This window comes from Lontra canadensis, unplaced genomic scaffold (genome assembly GCF_010015895.1).
Source record: "Lontra canadensis isolate GAN:19392208 unplaced genomic scaffold, GSC_riverotter_1.0 scaffold1, whole genome shotgun sequence".
Lineage (NCBI taxonomy): Eukaryota > Metazoa > Chordata > Mammalia > Carnivora > Mustelidae > Lontra > Lontra canadensis.
The window spans coordinates 51,467,554-51,495,535 of NW_022630995.1; the positions used below are offsets into that span (position 1 = coordinate 51,467,554).

The following is a 27,982-nucleotide window of genomic DNA, read 5'->3' on the forward strand; positions in this document are numbered from 1 at the left end:
AGTAAATTGTATGTGGTGAAGAGACAGACGTGTGCAGGTCCTTGCCGGATGAAAGGCAATAATTTCTCCAAAAAAAAAAAAAAAAGAATTTAACAACAATTTCCACAAATCTCACAAAATACAATTTCATTATATATGTGCGCACGTGTGTGTATTTTTGTAATCAATGTCCCCAGTTTTGATTGAATGGCTTCCCTTTACATGTGGGTGTCTTCAACACAACCACGATAGATGGCTCTGGGAGGAAATAAACACTGTGTGTCCTCCCAAAGGAAGTATTTTTATGGATGGTGCACCAGAAGACCGCTTCTTCAGTCCTAATAGAAAAAAGAAAAATGATAATAATACAGAAGGCAAGACATCATTGCAATTAAAGGTCAGGGAAATATGAGTTTGATTCCATGGAACTTTAAACCTTAAATTCCATAGAGCAAAAGTGGAATTTTTAAAACTCAGTCCAGTTTTTCACTCACTCAGTGCCTAGAACAGTGCCTGATGCATGGAAGGTACTAAATAAGTATTTGTTGAAAGAACAAGCAAATGCATAGCTCTGTGAAAAACTATGATTCCAATGAGTTACTTAGTTTTAATTCCTCAAACTTCACTTTCCTCATCTCTAAAGAATCACCACCTTTCAGGGTTAGTGAAAATGTTAAACACTGTATGTAAGAAAGCCTTGAATATAGGCTCAGTAAATGTCTGTGGTTGTGGTACTGTGGTCCAGCAGATTTCCCTCAAAACATCCTGTCTGCCTGAAAAACACACACATCAATTTATCCCTTGGAGGAATCTGCACAAATGCCTTGATGCCCTCTGATAATTTTCAAAGTGATGATTAGGTTCATGAGGGAAGCAAATTATTGGTGTATGTTCATGGGATCTGGTGCATGTCAAATCCCCATGTGATTCTGGCCAGCACATATAGACGTGAAGCTTTCTCAAAAACATGTGGCAGGGGTACAGACCAGTGCAGCCTTTCTGGAAAGCAGTGTGACCGTGTTTGTAAAGAACCTCATGACTGCTTAAACCTTCTGGTCTAGGGATTCTCCTTCTGGGTTAGTCATTAAGAAAGAACCTTAGGTGCAATCAGCTGTTTGTGCTAGACTATTAATTACGTCCTTATTCCTATGTAGTCCCCCAATGCTGAAATGTCCTTAGTATCCAACAATATGATAAATTCAATGTGCACATAATTAGGCTGCCATTAAAAATAATGACATGAAAAATGTTCAGGATGTATTGTTAAGTTAAAAATATAATAAGGGGCTGCAAAACAATAAGATGTAAAACTATTGTATTATCCCAATTTTATTCATATCAAATTGTATCAAATTCACATCAAAATTTTCTCCAATTTTAAATTAATATGCTTAGATACATTACCAAAATAACTTTACAGTAGTATAATTATGGGCAATATTTGTTTTCTTATTCTTTTTTTAAAAATATTTTATTTATTGATTTGAGAGAGAGAGATAGAGACAGAGACAGAGAGCCAGCTGCGGGGAGGGGCAGAGACATAAGCAGGTTCCCTGCTGATCAAGGAGCCAGACACTGGGCTAGATCCTGGGACCCTGAGATCATGACCTGAGCCAAAGGCAGAAGCTTAACCAGCTGAGTCACTGAGGTGCCTTTCCTTATCCTTTTCTACAGATAGTAAATTTTTGCAGAATGATCATTTTTTAATAATCAGACAAAAAGTCACCAGAAACCATAATACAGAAGCCATTGGGCTTATAGAAGCTTATAATAACTTCCCAAAGTGGATGAGTGAAGCTTTTCTCACTTTCCCTAAATCTAAGAATTCTACCACTGCTTAGATCCTTCCTCTTAGAGTGAAGAGAACCTAATGAATAAATCCATAATCAGATGTGTAGGACTTACTAAAGGTGCTAAAACATTATATATTAATAAAAATAACAAAAAAAGAAAAGGAACATGTTGGAAATAAACTGTATTATTTGAAAAAAAAAGTATCATCCATTTAAAATGTCACCAGAGGAATTGATACTGCTGAGTGATTTGATGATGGTCATGTTAAAGCTTCAGTGGGAGAAAATTTCAGAGCACAGACACTTGGAGCATCTCTGAGACACACACTGCTAATCATTCACCAAATCCACAGTCTGGTCTTCTTCCTGGGCACACAAGAGTTCTCTTGCTGTTTGGGGTGGATGTATTAAGTGATTTCTAACCAACAAAATGAGAGTGGAAATTATGTATAGCCCTTTGCACTTTAAGACCTGGCCCATAGGCACCTCCCACAGAAGCTCCTCAGTGGTCCTTTTCTCCTGCTGGATGAGACCATCCATGGACTCTAGAACCCCCTCTGATGGCCAAGCTTTCATTTGCCTCTGTCCCTTAAAGATTCTGGGAAGAACCATCAATTTAGATGGTTAGATGAGCAAGAAATACACTACATTTTTTTAAACTTATATAATTGGGGGCCTGTTTGCTAATGTTACGGCAGCAGGAGTTAACCCAATATAGCTACATTGTTCATGGCATACATTTGGCTGTATACACAGCATGATCAAATCCATTCTTGATGGAGAGGTAGACATACCATTCCACAAAAGAGGTGAGGGAAAAGGTAGATAATAGATCATTTGTACCATTTCTTAAGTCCCTAGAGTCCTATAGAATTTGGTTAATTTTTCTCACCTGAATGTAGTAACATGCATTGCTTTTCCATAAGAACTCTTAAGAATAAACAAAAGATCATCACTCTCTGGACTTACTTTTACCTCTTTTGACTTATTTTTGAACTTTCTTCTTCTACTTGGATGGAGGCCTCATGAGGACAAGGCCTTTGATGTGTTTATTGCTGTTGCCCTGACTTTCTTGAAACATTCTAGAAAAATAAGCATACACTATGTATGTAAACTGATGTAATGTTAAAGATGTAAACTGATGTAATGAATGCAAGATAGATAAAGACAACTTCACCTGGTAAGGCTGACCACCCAAAACATGGCCAGGAGCTTCCAGATGGCAGAGAGGGTTTTGCCTGACACAGACATGTGTTTGAATATAAACACATCTGAGGCAGTCAATTTCTAAATTTCATTTCATGTTATAAGATGTATCTATCAAACATGGCTAGAGATCAAAGGCAGCTGACAAGTTTGCTGAGGGCAGATGTCCCTTTACTTCCCATCTTCACCACTCACAAGAGCCATTTTACCTCCCAGATAGGTTTCCAGCTTGACCTTTCACAGCCGATGACACAGTCATCCAATTGCTCTCTTCTTGCTATCCCAAGCAGATGGCTCAGAATTAAATAGCCAATAAATCACAATTTCCATATGTACAGGGCTCAACTACAAGTGTTCATTTGCTCTTAAAATTGTTTCTGTTGCTGCCAAATAAGAGTCATGTAGTTAAAAGTTTTGAGTGATTAGCTAGATACATGCCCTTTTTTTCCTTTTGAGGTTATAGTTGGTGACTGTTCATTCATTTATATCTTAGGACTCTCTAGAAAAACTGAACTAAGAGATGTACCTATATACAGGAAGAGATTTATTTTAAGTAATTGGCTTACATGATTGTGGAGGCTTAGCCAGTTCAAAATCTGATGGGGGAGGCAGACAAGCTGAAGACTCAGGAAAAAGTTATAGTTGGAGTCCAAAGACCATCTGCCATAGAACCAAGAAAAGCCAGTGTTGTGGATCAGGTCAGAAGGTACAGGCTTCTGTACAGGATTCCCTTTTGCTCAGGGGAGATTAGTCTTTCATCTATTTAGATCTTCAACTGCTTAGATGAGGCCCACCCAAAATATGGAGGACAATCAACTTTACTCAAATGTTGTTGATTTAAATGTCAGTCACATCGAAAATTCCCTCATGGAAACATCCAGAATAATGTTTGACCAAGTACTTGGGCATTGTGGCCCAGACAAATTTAAACATAAAATAACACAAACATAAAATTAACTGTAAACAATTTTAAAAATAAAATTAACTGCTTTTCTTCTCATTTGTTTTTGATTGCCTTTTCTTTGATATGATCCTCTTGGGCACTTGGGGGTCATTATTTTTACAAGGGTCATCTAATCCCAAATCTTGCGGTGATCTGGAGAGTCTCAAGCCCACATTCCAGCTCCCCCACTGGCTAGAACATGACCACAGAACCTTCAGTTCTGCCTCCGTGAATGTGGACACCTAAGTCATAGGTCTATTATAATGATCAAATGGGAAAAATATACATTGACAAGCTCTGTAAACACAAGTTCACATTGAAGGCATTATTTTAAATTGTGTTCATATATCAAAGGTCCTACCTTTCAAACCAATGAGTGAGAAAATAGAAAACTTCTCATGTAAGGCACATTTTAGTTGTGAAGTAACAGGCTCATTGGAATAAAGAAAGATCAAGTTAATAAATTAAATTTATCCATGAGGGGGCAATGATTTTGAGGATTAGGAGAAGCCTTAACACCACAACAGATGATTTTTTTAAGACGCCAGGAACAGTGTCAAATTTAAAGTACACAGAATATCTGTATCTCAGGGCAGGGAAGTTAACATACCCTTGATGCTCCCCAGTGAATCCTGGGGAGAGCCAGACAGCATGGGAGCACCATGACAGCTGAGACAGGTAAAGTGGAGCTGTTTGTTCCTGAGGAGCCACTCAAAAATACTGGACAGAGTTTATCATCTCGCCACAGGCAATGTACAATTAACATCCCATATGTGACTTACTGTCAGATTGTTACATAATATTGCTTCATGAGTCTCTACACCTCAGACTCCTGACCAGAACATTCTTTAACTCCAGAGAGTGGAGGAAATTTTGCTCTCATCTTTGTCTATGATTCTCTTAATCTTCATTTTCAGCACCAAGACAGACCTCTTCTAACATTTAAGATTTCAGTTCCTTTTGTAGAAAATGCCCGATCCACTCTGGTACAGGTAGCCTTGCCCTCTGTCCCACAAGGTCAGTGGTCCAACATTAGTGGAGTTCTGAAGGTCAGTATCCATCAGTCTGAAAAGTAACTCCACCTGTGGAACAAAAATGGAAATTCTTTATGTTCAGGACTCTTTCTTTTCAGACCCTCCTCTCCAGAAGTTAAAAAGATCTTGCGGTCCTATCTCACTCAAGGTGACCTGTTACAAACCATGCTATTATGCACTCCTGAACACACTCTGAACGGAAATTAGTAACTATTCCTCCTTGCACCACTCCCACATGGAGTATACCATTTTCTCACTGAACTAAAGGTACTGTGGGTCCAGCAAATCACCAGAGAAACATGGCACCAAGATTCAGCAAAGAGCACATCATAATCATCTTGTGATACCATTCCTGTATGTATGAAAAACAATGTAATTTCCTCTTACTTTGTTGATAATAAACATTTGTATCCTTAAAAGCAATGGTGTGTTTTTTCATGTGTCAGCATGGCTTTAATATTTATAATATGTGAAGATCTTTACATCTGTAATTTCTTTTTCATTCTGTGGTACCTGGAACAAAGAAGAGTTTATTGTGTGCTTTTATTCCCTTTGAAAAATGGATGGATATTTCACTTTCCTTGGTGCAGCTTTGCGCAATAGACAGTTTCATTTCAAAATGTGCAAAAAAATCAGTTTTATGAACACTTTGCTCATATTGCTTCTCTACCACTTTCTTTAGGAATGTCCCAGTGGTGTTGTTAATGAAGAAACCTTCAAAGAGATTTACTCACAGTTCTTTCCACAGGGAGGTAAGTGAAAATGTGGACTTGTTAACGTACTCTCCATTAGAATTATGCTTGCAATCTTGAATTTGGCTTTATCTTTTATGGCATGAGTCTACATTTTTAATCACTATGTAAAAGAATTAATACACAGCATGCAAGTGCATATAATTTCCAACGTATCATAAAAGTGAGCACCTTACAAATGATCATATAACCAGGATTTCTCCTTCAGCTGAATACAAGAAACAGTATTACTGTGTATCCCATACTACGGCTCTCAAGTACACATCACCTTTAGGCGGCAATGGCTCAGTCCAGGATATGCTACAAAGCTCTTCAGCATGTACTATAGGTATCATTTGATTCTTCCCACTCTCAAATTAGGACAAATATAATTATCCTCAATTTTCAGATATGAAATCTGGGCTTTAGAGAAGTTAAATGGTTTGCTCAGGGTCACACATCCACTAATGGGTGGATAATGGCTTAGAACCTAGATCTTTCTAGAGCCTCACCTAGTGTTCTTTCTGCTCTTTCTCTTTTGGGACCTCTTGTTATCACCCCTCCCCCCCGCATCTGAGAAAGTTAATACCACTCTAAATATTAATTTAATTGGAAAAGAAACAAGGAAGGTGTGATGATAACATATACCTGTTGGAGATGAGTGAAGAGATCTATTTGCCCCTAGGCCTTATAAGTTCTCTTTCATTCAACAGGAGGCCCAGCTCAAACAGAGTCTACTGTGTATCCAGCTGTGTGTTAGGTGCTGATAATGAAAGAGGAAGAAGATGTGGTACCTGCCCAAAAGAATATTCCAGTTTAGTGCCGCAGATGGGCAATGTCCAAATGAGGCATTAAGTGTGAAGATAGGGGTTTAAATCACAGCATTAATGAGAGCACCGTGCAGGCACAACAGGGCGAACATAAAAAGGAAGCCCTCCAGACCAACCGACCTGAGCTGTGGCAGCAGCCATTCCTGAGGCATCCAGTATCGCCCTGGTCCTGGCCCTGGCATGCACTACCCCTCACCTGCCAACTATCTTAGCTGTGACTCTCCCTTTTTAATAAATACCGATATCAAGATGCAGAGAAGCTCACTGTTTCCTTATCATCCTCTTTGACTGTTTCCTGCGTAAAGGAGCCCCCATCCTCTCACACCAAAGTAACTGCAATAGTTTCTAAGTTAGTCTCTGCTTCCAACCCTTCCCTGCTCCTGCAGCACATTTTTTTTTCTCAGTAGGAGCCAGAGTAATCCTGTTCAGTGAAAGCCAGCTCCCGTCACGGCTCTACTCAGAACCTTCCTTTCCATCAGAGTCTAAGTCACACCTGTCTAGTGACCTGTAAGCTGTGATCCCTGTTCCCTCTCTGTCTTGTCCTCTCCCCACTCCTACCTTGCCCCTTTGGCTCTCTATGTTCCGGCCACACCCGCCTCCTTCTAATTCCACAGGCACAGCTGTTGGGGTACTGTTAGGACCTTTGAACCTGTTATTCCCTCTGCCTGGGATTCTTGCTCTCCCAAATAACCATCTCAGTAGCCGACCACCTTCATTCCTATTCAGATGCCGCTATCTCAGCAAGGCTTTCCTGGCCACCCTATCTTAAACCACAACCCCTTGGACTCCCCATGCAAACTTTATGTTTCTCTTTAGCACTCAAGAGCACCTAATAATACATGTTTTACCTCTTTCTGTTGTTGCTTATTGTCTCTTTCCTCACTAGAATGACTTCTCCCAGGGACCGAAGGGTTTTGTGCATTGTTCATTGCTGTGAGCACAGGTGGTAGAAAAGTCACTGACCAGTCATCAGACTTGACTGTACTGTGTAAATGAGTGAAAGCAGGAAGGAATGAATGACATGAGCCTCACATGTTGGCTGGGACAGTACAATGGAATAATCTCTGCAAAAGGCATTTTGAAACTTAAATATTAGTTTCAGACAAAAATTAACTTCTCTTTTGGTTTTCAATCCATTTGGTTTTAGATACTTCAGTGGGTTGAAGACAATTCTGTGTGTGAATTGTCAAAATAGACATTTTCATTTGCTATGACTGTTAAAAGGAATTAAATTAAAAAGAATTCTTTTATAAGAATTAGATTCTTATAAAAGAATTAAATTAGAATTCTGAGAAAACACAAGGTGACCCATTATTACATGAATTTGGATATATCATGGGTGACAGTTCCCACCCACCCCATCTCATTACTAACAGTTCACGGACAGCTCTTGGTCATAGGGCCTGATGCCCAGATGTAATGGGTCCATTGTCTGCCTTAAGAAAGAATTTGGAATATCATTTGATTAATTATTCTAAATTATTGAAAAAACTTGGCATTTCTGAAGAAAAATCATGTTTACATTATAGCTAAGTATGTCAGCATATTGATAAACAGTAATATCAAAGCATCTAGCACAAATGGAAGTCTTTAAGTTATTTTTTTATTATCTCAAGTGAAAGTTATTGCATGCTAGAAATGGGATACAGCTCCACATTAAAAATTTATCTTTATTTGAAAAATAACATTTTGGCATTACAGAACATCTACTTAAGCACAATCCTTTGCAAATGATTCTTGTTGCAAAATCCAACGGGATTTGAGAGGAAAAAAATCACTTGCTTTCTTAAAAATTCTTTGATTATTCATGTTAATTGAATGGATAAATCTTAAAGTACCAGGCACTACTGAAGGAAATGACATATTTTAAAGAAAAATGACTAGCAATTTAAAAAATTAATATTGCACATGCAAATCATATCTTGCAGTGCAGCTGGAAAGGGGGATAGGTCCTATGGAAGGACAGAATCTCCAATGAGAGGCAAATTCATGTCATGGTCATCCTCACGCTTCTATGGAACCATTTATTTAGGTCTGAAAGCAACAGGTTTCTCATTATGAGCACAAACAATGATGGGTCCATAAATCACCACATCTCCGCATTTCCTGTAGGAAAAGACTTTGTCTTCTCTATAGAACCTCCTGCAATTTGTAACATCTCAGGCTCTTCGTTTACTCTACTGCTTCATCAGATGGTTTACCAAGCACAACCTGTTTGGTGTTCTGGATGTCAGCACAAGAGGTGTGACCAGAAGCATCTGGTTTGTGAGGGATAAAGTATGCCTGCTGGAAAACCAGCCGAGAGGAAATGAATGGCTGGTTGGTGCCCTTCCTGGTATCAATACGGCAATACTTTTTCAACTCCACATACAGTGGAAGCTTTAGAGTGTACACTCTTAGTTCACTGACCATTTTAAAAACTTATGAAAAGTGCAGTTTCCTGGGCTCCTCTTGCTCATGTTGTAGGGATTCTGCACCTACTTTGTCTGTATGAAGCACCTGCTAGCTATGGAAGGAAAAGATGAATTAGCTCCATTCAGAAGACTAAGTCAACAAACGCCTATGGAACCATTACTGTGTGCAAGAAACTGGAGGCACTTGGACAGGGTCAGGGGCATGAAGATTTTTTTAGTAACACCAGTCATAGAATATCCTTCTTTTCCTAGAACAGTTTTTCTGAGGATTTTCAGGGTGATTTATAGAGGACTTATCAAACAGAAACTATTATTCGTGTATGTGAACCTGCCTTACCAGAGCAACAGTGTTTTGAATTGTATATTCAAATGCATTAAACTAATTCTGTACCTTGGGCTTGAATTCAAGTGGAATAGTGATTTGTGGTAGGAAGAAAAAAATCAGCCAGATTGATCCACAGACCTGGATCATGATAATCAAGTACATTCTGAAATTTATTAATATAGATAGATTTTTCAGTCAAGGGGTTAGTTGGTATTGTTGATGTGGGTTGGAATTAAATGGGTTAAAGTCATTGGACTAAGTTGAGTCCCGGGTTTGTGGATAGATTGTCACCATCAAATGGTGACTCAAATGGTGAATTTCTGTGGGTCTCAGGTTGTTCCTCTGTAAATTGTGGAACAATACTTTTACAACATTTATAAAATGTGGAATAAAGGAGTCCTCAGTATTCTTTCCACTCTACACATTATTTTATTTTCTAGGAGCTGGTGTTGGAATGTCTTGATTTCATTAACAACTCTATCATTAACCAACTAGGTAATCTTAGCTAAGTCACTGAAGGTACCTACAAAATTTTCCACCTTTGTTAAATGTAGATAAATAACTAAATGGTATCCAAGATCCCTTCCTGTCCTAAGCATCTATAAATGTTGTTCCCCAACTACAAAAGTTCTACATTTAATTTTCTACTTCACAAGTAAGATTCTAAGAAACTGAGGCAATCTCAGCATATCAAACTCAGGAACTATTTTTGCTATGTGTAAAGAAACATGGTCAAAGGAGATTTTCGGGTCATGTGAAGAGAAGAGAGATCGTTTTGTCTTTTTTGAGCTCCCAACTATAATGAAATCTAGAATCCAGGATGCCTGTTATTCATTGTCTTAGTAAATGTGTATTGAGCATCTAAAAAAAACAACCATCAGATGAAACCTGACCATAGATGCTTTGTGGACACTTCGTCTTTACTTCATGTATCTACCTCTGTGTCTAGTCAGAGACTTCCAGTGACTTAGCTCCTTCCTATCACCCAGTCAAAGCTCAGAACCTCACTCCCTTTCTTCAGAAACTTTCACAGTCTCCAGACGCCTGTCAGAAAAAATCTGAACTCCAACAGAAGTCACAATAACACTTCATGACATGATCCTACCAATTTTTTTTAAGATTTTATTTATTTATTTGACAGATAGAGATCACAAGTAGGCAGAGAGTCAGACAGAGAGAGAGAGAGGAGGAAGAAGGCTCCCCGCTTAGCAGAGAGCCCGATGCGGGGCTCTATCCCAGGACCCTGAGATCATGACCTGAGCCTAAGGCAGAGGCTTTAACCCACTGAGCCACCCAGGCACCCCTCTACCAGTCTTTAGAGCAGGAATTGACATCAAATTAGAACTCCAATCTAGACACACCTAGACACACAATAGAGATTTCACAAAAAAACAGGAACTTTTTCTGGTAGAAATGTATTATATCTGTAAAAAAATTACTCACATTTCTTTAAGGTGGTTGTCTGTGAGACAATAATTATAATAGATAATATTTATTGAACATTGAATATATGCTTAGGACTGTCTAAGCACTTTGCATATTAATATCTCATTTAATCTTTTTGGGATGACCCTATGAAGTACATACTGGTGTTATCATTTTGTAGATGAGGAAAATGAGTCCCAGAGAGGTTAAGCAACTTTCCCAAAGCCATGCAGTTGATGTTTGGTAGAGCTGAAATTCAAACCCAGGCAGTTCAACTTCACTACACTAGTGACTACTGTTGTCTGCACACTATATCTGGGCTGGAAAACTGGTTTAACTTCCAGGGGACTTGCCAAGATACATTTATAGGAACAAGGAGTCCTCTATATCACATCAGGGCAAACCTTGAGAGTATCTGTCCCATGTGTCAAGCTTTAAAGCGAGTGACCCCATTTAAGAAGAAAGCTAATTACTGTATGTTCATGTTAGCTTATTTTCTTTTAATTTAAAAAAAATTGCCAACATTGTTTGTTCTGAGCCATTATTCATGTTAAATCCTGCTTGCTAAGGTAAAAGCGTGTACCCTGATTGTCTAAATAGGATACCAAGAGACCTACTTAATGGAAGCTCATTATAAAATATGCAAAATCTCTTTTTTTCTCCATCGGAAAGTAAGTTTAACATAACGCCTGTCAACTCCTATCACCATAGGGCACTAAATAGTTCAAGAAGTCTGTGTAACAGCACTGTTGAGAGCAAAACAACTTTGTGAATAAAAACAGGCTGCCGATTCTTGACAACTCTGTAATGGCACTTCCCAAGAACGGTACGATATCGATTATGACCAAATCCCTAGTAATAACCTATAATTAAAAGTATTTCTTTCTACAACTCATCAATACTGTGTGGACATTCACTCAAGACACAATTACAGGACATATTATTTAGACCCAATTGTGGTCCCTGGTTAGTTCATAGACAATAGTGTTAATAACTCCTATGTTTAAAAACAAGAGGTTTCATACAGCGTATTTAAAAGAGGTAAAAGACAATGCCACCATCATTTTGAGAAACTGAGTGTACAGTCTACCTTGTAAAATATATGGTCTCCAATAGCATTTACCACTGGGGTAGAGCATTCAGGAAAAACCATCCACAAGTGGGCCATGGGTGCTTGAGAGCTGGGAGGGAAGTTTCTATGACCTCTGACCTCCCTTATTTGGGAAGGGCGATCCTCTCCTCCTGCTACTATGACTTAAATTTCTTGACAGCCTTTAAAAAGGCAATTTATAAAGTAAAAGGTGAATAAGAAGTTTTGTTCAATCCCAATAAAAAATAAAGGTTAAAAGTTATAAAATAGAAACAGATGAAATTTTAAATAAAAGATAAAAGGCTGGAGCCAATGAGCTAAAAGGTTACCTTTTTTTTTCCTAATATAAAAAAGGTTAAGGTAAAAGGCTGAAACCATGAGATGAAACATCTAAAATAATCAAGTAAATTTGATCAAGGGTCAAGAACAGAAGCACTGAAAAATGAAAACTGCACTGAGAGAAGAAAACAGCAAGAAAAAAATATACTTTTGGGGTATCTGGGTGGCTCAGTGGGTTGAGCCTCTGCCTTGGGCTCAGGTCATGATCTCAGGGTCCTTGGAATGAGCCCCGCATCAGGCTCTCTGCTCAGCAGGGAGCATGCCTCCCCCCATCTCTCTGTCTGCCTCTCTGCCTACTTGTAATCTCTCTCTTTCTCTGTCAAAAAAATAAAATAAAATCTTAAAAAAAAAAGAAAAAATATACTTTTAACCTGAAAAAGTAGAAAGCTCAGAGATGAAGGGAGGCCACAGAGAAAAGGAGAAGAAGAAAAATGGGAAAACCCATCAAAAGCAAGCTCAGTGGAAGCATTGGATCTCAGATATACTCCAGAGTTATCAGGCAGCATTGTGAGGTGCTAGGGACGGAGCCCTGTCCCAAAATGCCCACGGTTACCCGAACCGTGAATCCCACCCAAGGCCCAGGGGCCCTCAGGACCCCACACTCCTACCATGGTCACAGAAACTTCCCAAGTCACTCCTGTCCTCAGTTCATCAGCCCACTTCACTGGCTGTGGGATAGCCTGATTTTCCAGTCAGAAGGACTCCGTTTCATCCTGCTTTACTCCTAATTGACTGTGTTACTCTGGGCAAGTTTCCTAAACTCTCTGAGTCCCTAGCTTTATCTGAGTTGTAAAAATGACAAACACATTCATAATCACAAAACTAAAAATGCCAATTCATGTGTGTCTCACTATTAGTATTGTTTTTAATTAATTTATTTATTGGAGAGAGCAAGAGAGCAGGGGAGGGGGAGGGGGAGAGGGAGACTGAGAGAACCTCAAGCAGACTCCCAGATGAGTTCCAAGCACACCTGGGTGCTTGACCCTGAGATCACCACGGGAGCCGAAATCAGGAGTCAGATGCTCAAACGACTGAGCCACCCAGACACCCATCTCTCTTAGTATTTTTATTAGTTTACTTGTAGAGATAGCCCCTGCCAAGCACCAAACAATTTCCACATGCGTCTCACTTATTCCTCACTCCCACCTATGGTACCATTACTCATCTCAGCACCAGAAACACCACCCAAGACACCCAGGTGCTCAGAGCATTTCTAGCCACAACCTTACCGAGAATGTGTATCATCAATGGCCTCTGTGTGAAGAGCTCACTCTCAGGAATCTCAAATTACAATCCTCTCCAGAACGAAGGTGCACAGCCAGGAAGAAAGCACAAGTACAGGAGATGGAGTAAATTTTCCTAAATAAGAAGAGGCTTCAGTATGCTGTGCCAGTCTTCAGTAGGATATTGAAATCCCGCTTTAGGAGCGCTTAGGTGGCTCAATCATTAAGTTCTGCCTTTGGCTCAGGTCATGATCCCAGGGTCCTGGGATTGAGCCCTGCATCAGGGTCTCTGCTTAGCGGGAAGCCTGCTTCTCCCTCTCCCACTCCCCCTCAGCTTGTATTTCCTCTCTGGCTGTGTCTGTTCCTGTCAAATAAATTAAAAGAAAGAAAGAAAGAAAAAGAAAGAAAGAAAGAAAGAAAGAAAGAAAGAAAGAACGAACGAACGGAAGGAAGGAAGGAAGGAAGGAAGAGAAAAGAAAAGAAAAACTGCTTTAATGATACTCCCTTTCCAACATTTCAGACTCGACAACGTACGCGCACTTTCTGTTTAATGCATTTGATACGGACCACAACGGAGCTGTGAGTTTTGAGGTGAGTCTTAAACCATTTTTTAATATATGATTTGACTTTAGACACATGGGAAGTGACTTAGACTATTTACAAGGAAAATCTGAGTTGGTAGTTTGATAACTTTTTTTTTCTTTTTGAGACTTTTATTCTTATTATTATTGCTGTTGTTATTATTATAGATCACTGAGCATGAGAGCTACCTTAACAGAATTGTGTGTATTACAGTGTTGTTGACTCTAAGTACAATGCTGTACAGCACATCTCTAGAGTTTATTCCTTTTCCTTAACTGAAACTTTATGCTCATGGGTCACTGCTCATCCCCCCTGCTCCAGCCGCAACTGGACTCTAGGATTTTGATTATTTAGATAATTCCTGTCGGTGGAATCACGCGGTATTTGTCTCTGTGATGGCTCAGTATGTCCTCAGTTTCATTCATGTTGCTGCATATTGCACATTTTTTTTTCTTTTTAAAAATAAATAGTATATTCCGTTGTGTGTGTAAACCACATTTTCTTTATCCATTCATTCGTCTCTGGACATTTACGCTGTTTCCACACCTTAGATGTTGTGAACAGAGCTATAATGAATATGGAAGTCTAATATCTCTTTGAGATCTTGATTTCAATACCTCTGGATAAATATCCAGAAGTGGGATTGCCGAATCACATTGTATTTTTATTTTTAATTATTTGAGGAAGCTCCCTACTGTTTTCCATATAGTGGCTGCACAGCTATGATTCCCACCGACAGTGTGCAATTGTTCCAATTTACTCACATCCTCAACACTTCATTTGTTGGGTAATAGCCATCCTGATGGGTTGAGGTGCTACCTTATTGTGGTTTTTATTTGTATTTCCCTGGTGACTGGGGATGTTGAGCATTTTTTTCATATACCTGGTGGCCATTTGGATATATTCAGAGTAATGCACATTCAAGTCCTCAGCTTATGTTTTAATTGGGTTGTTAGATATTTACTATGGAGATGAAGGACTTATATATTTTGGAGATAACCCTTTATCAGATACATGGTTTCCAAATATTTCCTCGATTTTGTAGGTTGCTTTTTCACTCCACTGATTATATCCTTTGTTGCTCAGAAGCTTTTTAATTTAGCACTTGTTTATTTACTCTTTGTTGCCTCTGCTTTTGGAATCATATCATGAAATCATTGCCAAGACCAATACCATGAAGTTTACCCCTCAGGTTTACTTTTAGGAGCTTTATGGTTTCAGGTCTTATGTTTAAGTCTTTAATCTATGTTGAATTGATAATTGTATACAGGATAAGGTTAGGATGGAATTTCAATCTTTTGGGTGTGGTTATCCAGTTTTCCTAATACAATTTGTTGAAGAGACTATCCCTTCCCTTTCCCATTGTGTATTCTTGACATTCTTGTCAAAGATCATTTGACCATATATGTATGGATTTATTTCTAAGCTTCCTATTTTGTACCACTGGTCTTGATGTCTGTCTCTATGCCAGTACCACAGTGTTTGGATTCTATAATTTTTTAATATACTTTGAAATCAGGAATCAGGATGCCTCTAGCCCTGTTCTTTCTTAAGTATTGATTTGAATGTTTGTGGTCTTTTGTGGTCCCATATGAATTTTTTTCTACCTGTAGAAAATATCACTTGGGATTTTGATAAGGTTGTAGTGAATCTGCAGATAGCTTTGGGTAGTATGAATATTTTAACAATATTAAGCCTTCCAACTCATAAACTTACCATTTGTTTGTGTCTTCTTTAATTTCTTTCATCAGTGTTTTGCAGTTTTTAGTACTCAAGCTTTTCACCTGCTTAGTTAAATTTATTCCCAGTTTTTTATTCTACTCTTTTTGGTGCTATTGTAAATGGGATCCGTTTCCTAGTTTTCTTCTCAGATAATTCATTGTTGGTGTATAGAAACACAATAATTTTTGTATGTGATTTTGTATCTTGCAACTTTACTGAATTTATTAGTTCTAACAGTTTTTTGGTATAATTGTTAGGATATTTTTATATATAATATCATAACACCTGATTTATCTTTCTTGCCTAATTTCTCTGGCTAGGACTTCCAGTACTCTGTGGAATAAAAGTGGCAATTTGGGCGTCCTTGCCTTGCTCCTGATTTCACAGGGAAATCTTTCAGTTTTTCATCATTGAGCATATTGTTAACTGTGGTCTGGTCATATATGGCTTTCATTATGTGAAGATGCTTTCCTTCTATTCTTTGTTTGTTGAGAGTTTTTATCATGAAAAAAAGTTCAACTTTGTCAAATGCTTTTTCTGTGTCTGTTGAGATGATCATGTGATTTTTCTTCTTTACTCTGTTAATGTGGGATAGCACATTAATTGATTTTTATATGTTGAGCCATCTTTCCATCAAAGGAATAAAGATACTTGGTTACATTGTATGATCATTTTAATGGGCTGTTAGAATTTTCCGGGATTTTGTTGAGGATTTTGGATGTATATTTATCAAGAATATTAGTCTGTAGTTTTCTTTCCTTGTGATACCTTTATCTGGTGTTGGTTCCAGGGTACTGCTGACCTCATAAATGAGTTTGGAAATATCCCTTTCTCTGCAATTGTTTGGAAGAGTTTGAAAAGGATTGGTATTAGTTCCTTAAATGTTTGGCAGAATTTACCAGGGAAGCCACGTGGTCCTGCTTTTTTTTTGTTGAGAGATTTTTTGATTACTGATTCAATCTCCTCGTTATAGGTCTGTTCAAACTTTCTATTTCTTTATGATTCAGTCGTGGTAAGTTGTATGTTTCTAGAAATTTATCCACTTTTTTTCTAGGCTATTCAGTCCATTGGAGTAGAATTGTTCATAATAGTCTCAGGATTCTTTTGATTTCTATGGCACCAGTTGCAATGTTTCTTCTTTCACTTCTGGTTGTCTTATTAATTTGAGTCTTTTCTCTTTTTGTTCTTAGTCTAGCTAAGAGTTTGTCAATTTTGTTTATCTTTTCAACCCCATCATTCAGAAGCACTGGTGAAAATGTGGACTTGCAATTGGCATCTGAATTAGGGGAGGGCAGTCTTGTAGGACTGAGCCCTTAACCTGTAGGATCTGGCTGTATCTCCAGGTAGAAAAGGTCAGAGTTGAGTTAAATTATAGGACACCCAGCTGGTGTCAGAGAATTGCTTGGTTGTGTGGGGCAATCACACAAACACACACACACACACACACACACACACACACACACATACATTGGAATTGGCTACAGAATCATAAATATGTATTATGTATAAGGGAAACAAGGTAATTGGAGATGATTTACTTTGGGGGAGTAGGGGAAGGTGAATCTTATATGTGATCAGAAATTGCACTGAGTGACACGATAAGTGGCAGATGATGGAGTGGGATCAATAAGGAAAGGTAATGATAGGGCTGTATCAAGGAAGCATGCCCATGGAATTGATGGACAAGATATGAAGGACAAGCACAAGCTAGTTAAGAGTAAGCACTCAGGATGGAAAGCAGTGGAGAGTGAGTCAGAGGCAGAGCCTGGGAATGAAGAGAAAGCTTTTATAAATCACCTAGAAGTTAGAATACAAAGGAAAAAGGCCAAAAAGGAAGACTGGATGAGGAGGCAGAGGCCAGCTCCTGACCACTTAAGGCAGGATGATAAGGAGGCTGGATTCTCTTGTGGGAGGTGAGGAGTCCTTAAGGAATTTTCAGCAAGGGAGTTATGGGATCAGGACTATGTTACTAGAAACAAGAAGTTTATTTAGCATCTATGTATTCCAAGAATCCTAACAGGAGCTAACTTAAGCCCAAACTATAATTGAGGCATTGGTGATGAGAAGGAGGAGATGAGCTTAGGAGATATTAAAATTAAGTTAATAGACTTATTTTTCAACAAAATTTGCCATGTTTCAAAGGGGGAAAGTTCAAGAGAGCATCGCTGGCTATGTAGGAGCAGGGACATTGAGGAATCAGGATGAGAGAAGAAAGCATCGCCTTCCAGGTTATCAGTCAGTGGCCCCAGGAGCAGGGCTCCCAGAGCAGCAAAGTGTCTCCTCGCATGTACTAGGTACTCCTGCAGACTGAGTGCACCTAAAATAAAGACTCTAGGCCAGGAAGCTCAACATGATATCTCTTATAACTAAACCAAGAAATAGCATGGCAGAGAGAAGAGTAGAAGCCGGCAGTGACTGAGTAGAAGGTCCAGTAGACCAAGAAACTTGCAGTGGTAGAGGCAAAGGCAGTTGGGTTTGTCCTGGTTGTGGCAGTAGCAATGGGGGACCTGTGGGAGCATCACAGGTAACATCTGTAACATTTCTTCTGTGGATGGCAGTTTCAGATCACCCCATGAAAATCTGGTCTTAGCATTTGCAGCACTTCAGCAACAAGATTAATTCCAGCACAGCCTTCGTGTAGCAATAACATTGAAGTCAATGGTCCCAGTTCACCTAATAAAAATCTTTCAGAGCTAGTTTGCAAAAGTTGAATAGGGTAAAAAATACTAATGATTCCATTACTTGAAATTACTTATGTATCAGAAATGTTCCATCAATTACCTATAGCACCTTGTACCCAATTTCAGCATGTAAATTTAGTCTGGTGTTATTGATATGGGACCAGGCATAACATTGCTATTACAATATTTATGTAAAATGTTGGTAATTGTGATGAACATTGATTATAATTTGGGAAATTAGTTGTAATGACTATATGTTATAAGCATGTTAGTAATATGTATTTTCCTTTAAAAGCAAACTAATGGCTGAATTAATAAATGTTAAATCAAAATCAAATTTAACACTAGGCTATCATAATTATTTTTCTAAATCGATTAGCTACCTGGAAAGTCTCTAGGAAACAGAAATGATTAGGCAATGAACATATTTTGAGTAACAGTAGCATCTTGGGAGGTATAACAGAGACCATTCTGATTCTACAATAAAGAGAAAAGGAAGTTTTCTACTTAATTTTCTTAAACCCAAAAGGGCAGAGTGAATAGGACAAGGGAACAAGGGAGTGGGGTGGTGCCTGTGTCTAGCTCTGACTGGGCCCAATCCCTTTGTTGCCATTTAGTGACTGTGAGACCCCGGGCTGAGAATTTAAACCCTCTAGGCCTTAGTGTTCATTTCTGTAAAATATCAGCAAGCAAAGCTACTCCACAGGGGAATGAAAGACTGAAAAAGTACTAATGTTAGTAAAGGGCTTGGCTCAGTGTCTGGCACCAAACACACACTCAATATTTATAAGGTGTTACCATAGCAGTTATTACACAAGATATTTTTCTAACAAAGCCAATTAATAACATTGGCCCTCTTGTTAAACACTAATGTATCATTGAACGTATTCATTCAAAGGCTAGATGATTGTCTATGATGCTATGAAAGATAATTCTGCATCTCACCATATAAGAAGCACTTACCGTGTGTCAGTCACTAATACTAATAAGTGTTTAAAAATAGTATTGGCTATATACCGTAATAATAACTGACTCTTGTTTAGAACTCATTTGAATTCATGAGTCCGGCAATTGTGCTGAGTACATTATATGTACCAGCTGAGTTCATCTTCATAGGTACCACTATTAACTCATTTTTAGGTCATTATTAACTCATTTCTAGCAAATGAAGAAAGGGAATCATGGAGAGGTTTAGCAACCTACCCAAGGTCACACAGCTAAAAAGTAAGAGAGCCAGGATTCAAACTCAGGCAGTCTGGCACCGGAATGCATCTCTTAGCAACTGTTATCCTGCCTGAGAGGTGTACATAGATCCCCAGCCCCTCATCCGAAATCCTTTGAGCCAGCTGAGTTCTGTCATTCACAGCCTTGCAGATTTAGACAGGTAATACCCTGCGTACACTATTCCATATTATTTAATATCTCTGGTAGTGCCTGCAGCATGCGATAATCAAATGTGTAATATTCGTGCAGTGAAATATGACACATGGTAAACATGGCAGGGACTGCTACTGATGAGCGATGTCGAGGTGCTCTACTTGGTGATCTCACAAATAGGCCATAATCAGAGCCTCTCAGGCAGTTAGGTGGATCCATGACTGAGATTTTACCAATGAGGTGTGAGTGGAATGACCCCATTTCCTTCCTCTCTCTTCCTGTCTGTGGGGACCAAGCACTCATGTATTTCAGTTGGCCCTGCAACAAGTAGAAGGAGCCTAGATCCCTGAATGACTGCAAGGAACAGAGCACTCTCCCCATCTCACTGTGTGTGAATGACAAGTAAGCTTAAATGGTACCGAGCCACTAAGATTTAGAAGTATTGGTATAGTTGTTCGTGCCCTCTGATTAATATGATATAGACAGATCAGATGATATAACTCATACATAGACTGATAGATGACAGATAGATAATTAGAAATACATCAGAAATAGTTTTATGTCAGTTCACTTCAAGTATTGGCACCAATGAGTTGCACACTAAAGTTTATGAACCAGGTTCGAACCCCAGCTCTGTCTAAGCCTCTAACTCCTATGCTTTTAACAAGAGGTCATTGAACTTCTCTAAACAGAGCCAAATATAAGTATTTTGGCTTTGGAGGCCATACAGTCTCTATGGTACCTACTCAATCCTGCTGTGGTAGACACAAACATACCCAAAGTATACGAGCATCCCTGTGTTCCAATAAAATTTTGTCTATGAAACAATATGTGCCGTATTTGATCCCTCAGGCCATAGTTTTCCAAATCCCATTCTTAACCATTTCAGTAGACTGCCTCCTTCTGAGGACCTGAGCCACAATGTTTGTTAGATGACATTTAAAATGGCATTCTATGATCTGATTACTGAATATTATTACCAACATTCACAATCCACATTCAGACCATTCCATCCACAAAAATCACTGATCACTGACATTATTGTTGGTTACACGATCAACTCTGAACCTTTACCACCATTTCAACAATTACCATCTGCCAAACATTATCACCATCAGGGCAACACATACCTCTGAGCAGGTCCCAAATTGAAAGTTTACTTAAATTATTGAGGCTGACTTAAAATAATGTTTTCTTTGGAACAGTTCTGGAATAGCTATACCTGCTTCCTACAGGTGACTGATGATTTGACATCAGAGCTACAGTTCAAAGCTTCAAGAAAACACCATTCACTGACAATCCAATTCATACTGAATAAAATGTGAGTGGCACTGCCTGGAGACATTCTAAACCTAAAAAGTAATCTCTTTGTAATTCATAGTGATGAGAAAATAATGTTTTCCTCCCAAATATCATTTATGGTTATGAGAAAACTTTCTTTCTAGGGATGAGTCAAATTAAATAGCTATTTTCAGGGCCCTCTGGTGGCTCAGTTGGTTGAGCACCTGACTCTTGATTTCAGCTGAAGTCATGATCTCAGCCTCTTGAGATCAAGCCCCACATCAGAGTCTGCTTATCCTTCTCCTTCCCCTACCCCACTGCCTGCATACTCTCTCTCTCAAAATAAATAAAATATGTTAAAAAATAAGTAAATAGCTATTTTCTTTTGAGATGTCAAACATCAGTGGGAATTATTTAGGCAATGTTACCAATAAGTATAAAAATTCTGATTTTATCACATGTATTAATCATTAGGGTTTATCTTTCTCATATCTCTCAACACATACACACACACTTACACAACCTGTACACATAATTCTGTTTTTCTTGTCTAGTGCCCATTCAAAGGAACTATTGGAAGGAAAGTGAAAGGTAGGTTCAGAAGTCTTCTCATTTCATTTATACATTTAACAAATACCTACTGAGCATGACTACACACCAAATACTCTTCACAGTGCTGGCTGGGAACATAACAGTGAACAAATACACAAATCTTTGTCTTCGTGGAGCATATATTCTCGCATTTTCATATAATCCAACTGTTTCAGAGTTTGGTCAGTTGCCCTAGGCCCCATCCATACCTTTTTGTTGATTCCCAGGAAATATGACCAGGCCACATGAGTCCTGGTTTTTGCTTGTTGTCCATCATTCTGGCCTACTCCTTCCCTGTAGTCTTGCCTCGTCTTGCCATGGGGGTACCCAGCTCCTCCTGCATTTGCTTACCGCTTCCTGTTGGCCTCAAGGACATATCTTTTAAATCCTTCATGGCATATGCTATAATATAGGGTAACAGATTATTACAGGACAGACAAGAAAAGCATACAATAAATATCTTTCTCTGACAGACCACAGGTCGGATTCTTTTTTTAAAAAATTCATTTTTTAAATAAAGGTGGTTTTCCTTTTTAATTTTAGACCAGGTTTACTTTCACAGAAAAATTTCAAAGGTAGTACAGACTGTTCTCATATACCTCACATCCAGTTTCCCTATTATTAATATCATACATTAAAATGGAATACTTGCTACACGTGATGAACTAATATTGATGCATTATTCACTAAGGTCCATGCTTTCTTCAGATTATCTTAGTTGTTACCTAATGTCCTTTCTTTGTCCCACCATCCTATGTAGGATACCATATTAAATTTAGCCAGTAGGTCTCCTTAGGCTCCTCTCAGATGTGCAGTTCTTCAGATATTCCTTGTTTGTGATGACCTTGTCAATTTTGAGGAGTATGGGTCAGATGCTTTGTACATATTTGCTTGATTTTTTTTCTCATAATTAGCCCAGGGATATATGTTCTGGGGAGAAATGCCAAAGAATTAAAGTTCCATTAAAAGTACCTTTTATCAACAAGAGGTATGGCTGTTGACTTATACCTTGGTCACTTATTAGAAGTAGGGTTGGTCATTCCTCTCTGTAAAGCTACTCTTTTTTCCCTCTTTCCAAATAATACTCTTTGGAAGAAGGTTATTATGCACAGCCCATACTTGAGGATGGGGGAGTTCTGTTCCACCTTCTTGAGAGTAGAATATAATTTACGTAATTTACTTGGAATTCTTCTGCCTGGGATATTTGTCTCTTCTCCACTTATGGATTTTTTTTCAATAAGACATTTATATCAGTATGGATTAATGGATATTTATTTTTTCTTTTGAATTATAATCCAATAAACCTCTATTTATTTTGTTGCTGAAATTGTTATAGCTTGGCAACTGGGAGTTTTTTAAGTCGACTGCTGTGTTCCTTCAACATACTCTTATCATTGTGCTTTTTCTCTTTTGCTGTGTTTTTTCATCACACTCTTAATTTCTGGCACTACAAGATGCTCCAGGCTCATCTTACATCTCCCCTGCCCCAGGCCTGAATTAGTCTCCAACATTAACATCCAGCCTCTAGGGAAGCTCCAGAAATCTCTTCTCATCTAAAAAAAACATATGCTTATCAGTCAGACACAGGATTCAAATCTAGATTCTACCACTTCTAGCTCTGATGCCTGGGGCAGGTTTCTCATTCTCTATGTGCTTGAATTTATTCAATGTAAACTGGAAATAATCATGATACTGCATAAAATTGTTGTATGATTAAATGATGGGTTTAAAGACTTGAAAATTGCATTGCACATAGAAAATTCTCAGTTAATATTGGTGACACTGGTTAACATTTCATCAGTCTCAGAGAGTTGATCTCTGTCAGTCTCGCTGTTGCTGGACATGTAACTCTCGGGCTTCTTAGCTGATCTTCTTAAAGCTTTCAGAGTCACACATATATTTGCATACTGACACACTTGTATTTAAGAAGCTAGGGCTATTTTCTAATTCATTTATGAAGTAATTTTATAGCAAGAATTATGAATTCCTGGCATTCCTAATATTCTACAAGTGTTATGAGGAAGAAAATGAACTGCAAATCACTTTGAGTTATTATTACACATCACTCCACAATTATGTCCTACAGTAGCAAGAAAAGAGATATGGCCTGTGTTCATTTCATACTGTTCTGTATAGCCACAGCCCATTGCTTCAATTTTAGTCAAAATGAGGCCCGGGCTTTGAGTCCAGAGGTCTGGGTTTGATTTTTAGCTCCCTCCTCACTGATTTGTGCCTTGGCTTGGTCACTTGATTTCTTGAGCACCTCTTTATAATATAAAGACAGCAATACCTAATCCCTATGGGTGCATGAGGCCGACATCAAATAACACGCAGAAATTGCCTAACACATGCCCCACAAACATCCAGAAACTGTAGTCATTATTACTATGAAATTTCAGTGTTCCCAGGACCTAGGATTTCTACTCCTTTCCTAAGGAAATAAGTCAAAATGATGGGAAACAGAGAACAATGTTTACACAGCATCACTTATAATAAAGAAAAAAATTTTAATTCACTTACATAGCCACCAATAGGAAGTATGGTTAAGTAAATTACAATATATCCATATGACAAAGCAGTGTTTCAAACTCTAATTACAATCATTAGTAGGTGGTAAAATTAATTTAGAGATTAATGACAAGAATGGGTGAGTCTGGTGGTGGGTATTAAGGAGGGCACGCATTTCATGGAGCACTGGGTGTGGTACATAAACAATGAATCTTGGAACACTGAAAAAATAAAATAATTTTTTAAAAAAAGAATGTTTAAAAAATTAATAGAAGAGAAATAATGACTTTCCAGTGTATATTTGTGTGTGTGTATGTTCTAGATTACCATTTAAAATGTAATTATTTTGGTTTGGGATCCAAAATGTTCAAAAACCACTGTGATAGTATCATTAGATTAAACCACATGAAATTACTATTCTTAACAAATATGATAAAAAAAAAATCAGCAATTTGGCTCAGTTGGTTGAGCATCTGACTCTTGATCTCAGCTCAGGTTTTGAATCTCAGGATTATGACTTGAAGCCCCACATTGGGTTCCATGCTAGGAGTGGAACCCACTTAAAAAAAAAATATCAGCAATATCGTAAGGTTCAACCTAATATGTAGTTATTTAAGTGATGTCACAATGACTTTTCAGTGAAGTGGGAAATGCTTGTTATTTTAAGTGAAATATACATTATTATACATACATATATGACCTTTACTATAAATATAGTATGCTTAAAAAATTGGTAAGATTTCATTTTGCATAAGTGATAGGATTACGTGTGATTGCAATTTCTTCAGTATTGCTTTCTGTAATTTTTTATGTAAACCAAACATATTTATATATACATTTATATATTTATATCATTTTTGTTTAAAAATTTATTAATGTTTAATGGCCTCTGGAGCCAAAGAAGTTTCCTCTAACTTGTCTATCATCACCTTTTAAGACACTAAATCACCTAAATAAGACCATATTATAGATCAAATGAGCTAAGTATATTATCCCTCCTGCATGATAAAATCAGGCTACAAATCTTAGAAAATTTCCTTATTATTTTTTAGACATATTGATACCTGATGCAATCTTCAGGTACTATCTGAAATTGTGTCTTTCAAATACTTTAAAAAGGAGGCTCAACTACTGTGGAAGTTTAACTCTAATCAGGGAGGTCATACCAGAGAAAATGAACCACCTTTAAAAATTTCATAAAAATACATAAAAATAAAGTAAGAAATATACCAAACACATGCATGATTTTTCATACCGAATCTGTCACTGACTAGCAAATTAACATTTCTTACCATTGGTAAGTCACTTAATGTTGTTTTCCCAACTATAAACAGCACTGCTTGTGGCAAACATCCCCAAGAACATGATTGTAAGCCATGATATTCTGAGTGACAGGTAGGGAGGCAGGATGTTGGTTTGCAACCTCAGTAGTTCCTCTGGTGAAATTCCAAACTGGCCCCCTACACACAGAGAGCGAGAAGAGACTGAAGGAAGAGGTGGCCACTCCAGAGTGGTAGGTAGCTGGTGTAATCAGTAAGAGAACTTACCTATGAGGCTTGTCTTGGGCAACTGCAAGACAAGTAAATCTCTACTGCCCACAAGAATCTTAAAAAATGTTATGGAGGCCTTAATGGGATTCAGTCACATATCAGTCTAGTTGGTCTCAGCAAGACCTTACTTCCTCAAGGCTACATCCTTGAAGTGATTCCTTGTCCAGACATGGTGTGCAGATCATACATTCTAAGGACAGGGGAGGGTTAAGAGCCTCAGATTGCCTGGGCCAGCTTGTGGGTCAGCCAGTGGTCATGTCCTTTTGATGAACTCCTCTGACAGAGGAAGACTAATGTTCCTGTCATAGCAACCAGAACTAAGGCACTAAGCAAAAATCTGATAGATACCTACAAGGTCACAACCAATCAAGGATGGGATATTATAAAGTCAAATCTTTATGCCTTCTTCTTTTGCTTTGATCATAAGAGAATGAAAACCAGAATTCAGTACCCATCATTTTTGTGCATTAGGGAACACATGCAACCTTCTTTCACAGATAAAAGGTAATTATGCAAAGTACTCTGAGAGGGTTTTTTTGTTTGAGTGTTTGTTTTTTAGCCTTGTGACTCCTGCTTGATAGATTTCAGTTACCATTCAGAAAAGCGTGGAGCAAAAACCACATAAGATACACTGAGTTTCTCATTTTCCTTTACCACAAGTAAGGAATCACTCTTCTTTTGAAGTAACTGTTTATTGATATCATCCTGCAAGATGGTATATTACAAGGTAGAGGGGTACCCAAGGTCCGTAGCTATCTTTTAATGGAAGTAGTTTTGGGATACATAGTACTTAAGGTGTAAATCAGCTGCCAGCTTGTAAATCAGGATTTTTTTTTTTTTTTTGCAAATAATAGAAAATCACATACTAACAAAAACAATATGATGACTTTATTGGCTCACAGAAAGAAAAAGTCCAGAGATATGGATGGCTACAACTAAGGGTGAGCTCTTCCACAGTCACAAAAATGATGCCAGCAGCAATTTGTCTCCAAGCTCAACTATTCATGCTGAGCAGACGTGGACTGGGTTCGGTTGTATGCCAACCACAGAGCCAAATGCCTTGACCAAAGGGATAATATGTACCTCTTGATTTGCTCTGGTCACAGCTCTATCACTAGAGCCAGAGGTGGAGAGCACTTCTGCAGAACTGGATGAGGCACCAAATGGAAATTAGTGAGAGCTTAGTAGGAAGGCAACCAACCAAAGTCCACATGTGACTTTAAAAGTTACTCTGATCTGCTGTTTGGGGATAGGACCAATGCCACCGATGATTTCTGTAGTCCAGCGGTTCTCAAAGTGTGATTACTGGACCAACAGTATCAGTATCCCCTTGGAATTTGCTAGAAATATATATTCTTACACCCCGACCTAGACCTAATGAATCAGAATCCTAAGGGTGGGACCCAGCAATCTACGTTCTAGCAAGCCCTCCAGGGGATCATGTGGCAAGCTAAGTTTTGAGAACCAATGCTCTAAGCATGTTTTCAAAGACCTTGTATCCAGCCCCCCTTTTCAGTTAAGAGCGTATGACTATTACTTTGTGATTTGAAGCAACAGATAAGGTTTATATTGATAACCATCAACCTCATATGGCCTTTTAAAACTGTCCAGCAATCTATCTCTGACAAGCCTACCTTCCCATACTCGGCAGTGACTACTTCGTAGCTTCTAAAAAGCCACAGCTTATAGTTTGCCAATTGTACATTGCACCTTAATTCTTGATCACAGTGTGTTATATATTTCAGGTTTATATATATTATAACAACTTTCCAGGAGATAGCACAGATTATTTTGAGGGATATCCATCCTTGGGTAATTTGCACAAGTCACCTGATTATCTAGTACCATGGCTGCCTACTTCTTTCCTTTAACCTTTGATTCTTGCCCTCTCTGCCACACCCTTCACCCCCAAGCAGATGACACCCATTGAAGCTGCCAGGTGGGGACTCACTTATCTTCCCACTTCTATCAGCTGCTGGCATCCACAGCCTGTTCTCCTGTTTCTGTGTTAACTGAAGAAATGCACCTCCTCCTTCCTCAGCTCAGACCCTCTACCTGCACTTGGATCCCTCCCACCTTCTCAGAACAATAAGCTCCTCTCTTGCACTATCTCCCTCCCTCTCACACACACACACTTTAGTAATCTTCTCTTCATAGATTGCTCCCTCCAGTAATCAAAGTGCTCATCTTCAAAAATCTCTCCTGTGATCCCATATTCCTCTTCAGATGTAGCCATCTCTATATCATCGTGGCCAGCCAGCAGTTATGAGTTTGCTACCTAGTCTCCATCATTGTTTGCTTCTTCTACTGCATGGAAAGTTCTCCCATCAGTCACTGCTGACCTCCATATTGCTGATC

At 38.5% G+C, this 27,982-nt stretch overlaps 1 protein-coding gene across 5 annotated transcripts in view; it reads left to right on the plus strand.

The window, feature by feature from the left end:
* Positions 1-27,982, plus strand: part of KCNIP4 (potassium voltage-gated channel interacting protein 4) — a 1,119,538-nt gene that overhangs the window by 1,082,430 nt on the left and 9,126 nt on the right. For all 5 annotated transcript variants that reach the window (XM_032854145.1, XM_032854183.1, XM_032854173.1 and 2 more), the window contains 2 exons: positions 5,638-5,707; positions 13,853-13,923. In XM_032854145.1, coding sequence (XP_032710036.1) covers positions 5,638-5,707; positions 13,853-13,923 — 141 coding nt within the window. The remainder of the gene's footprint in view (positions 1-5,637; positions 5,708-13,852; positions 13,924-27,982) is intronic.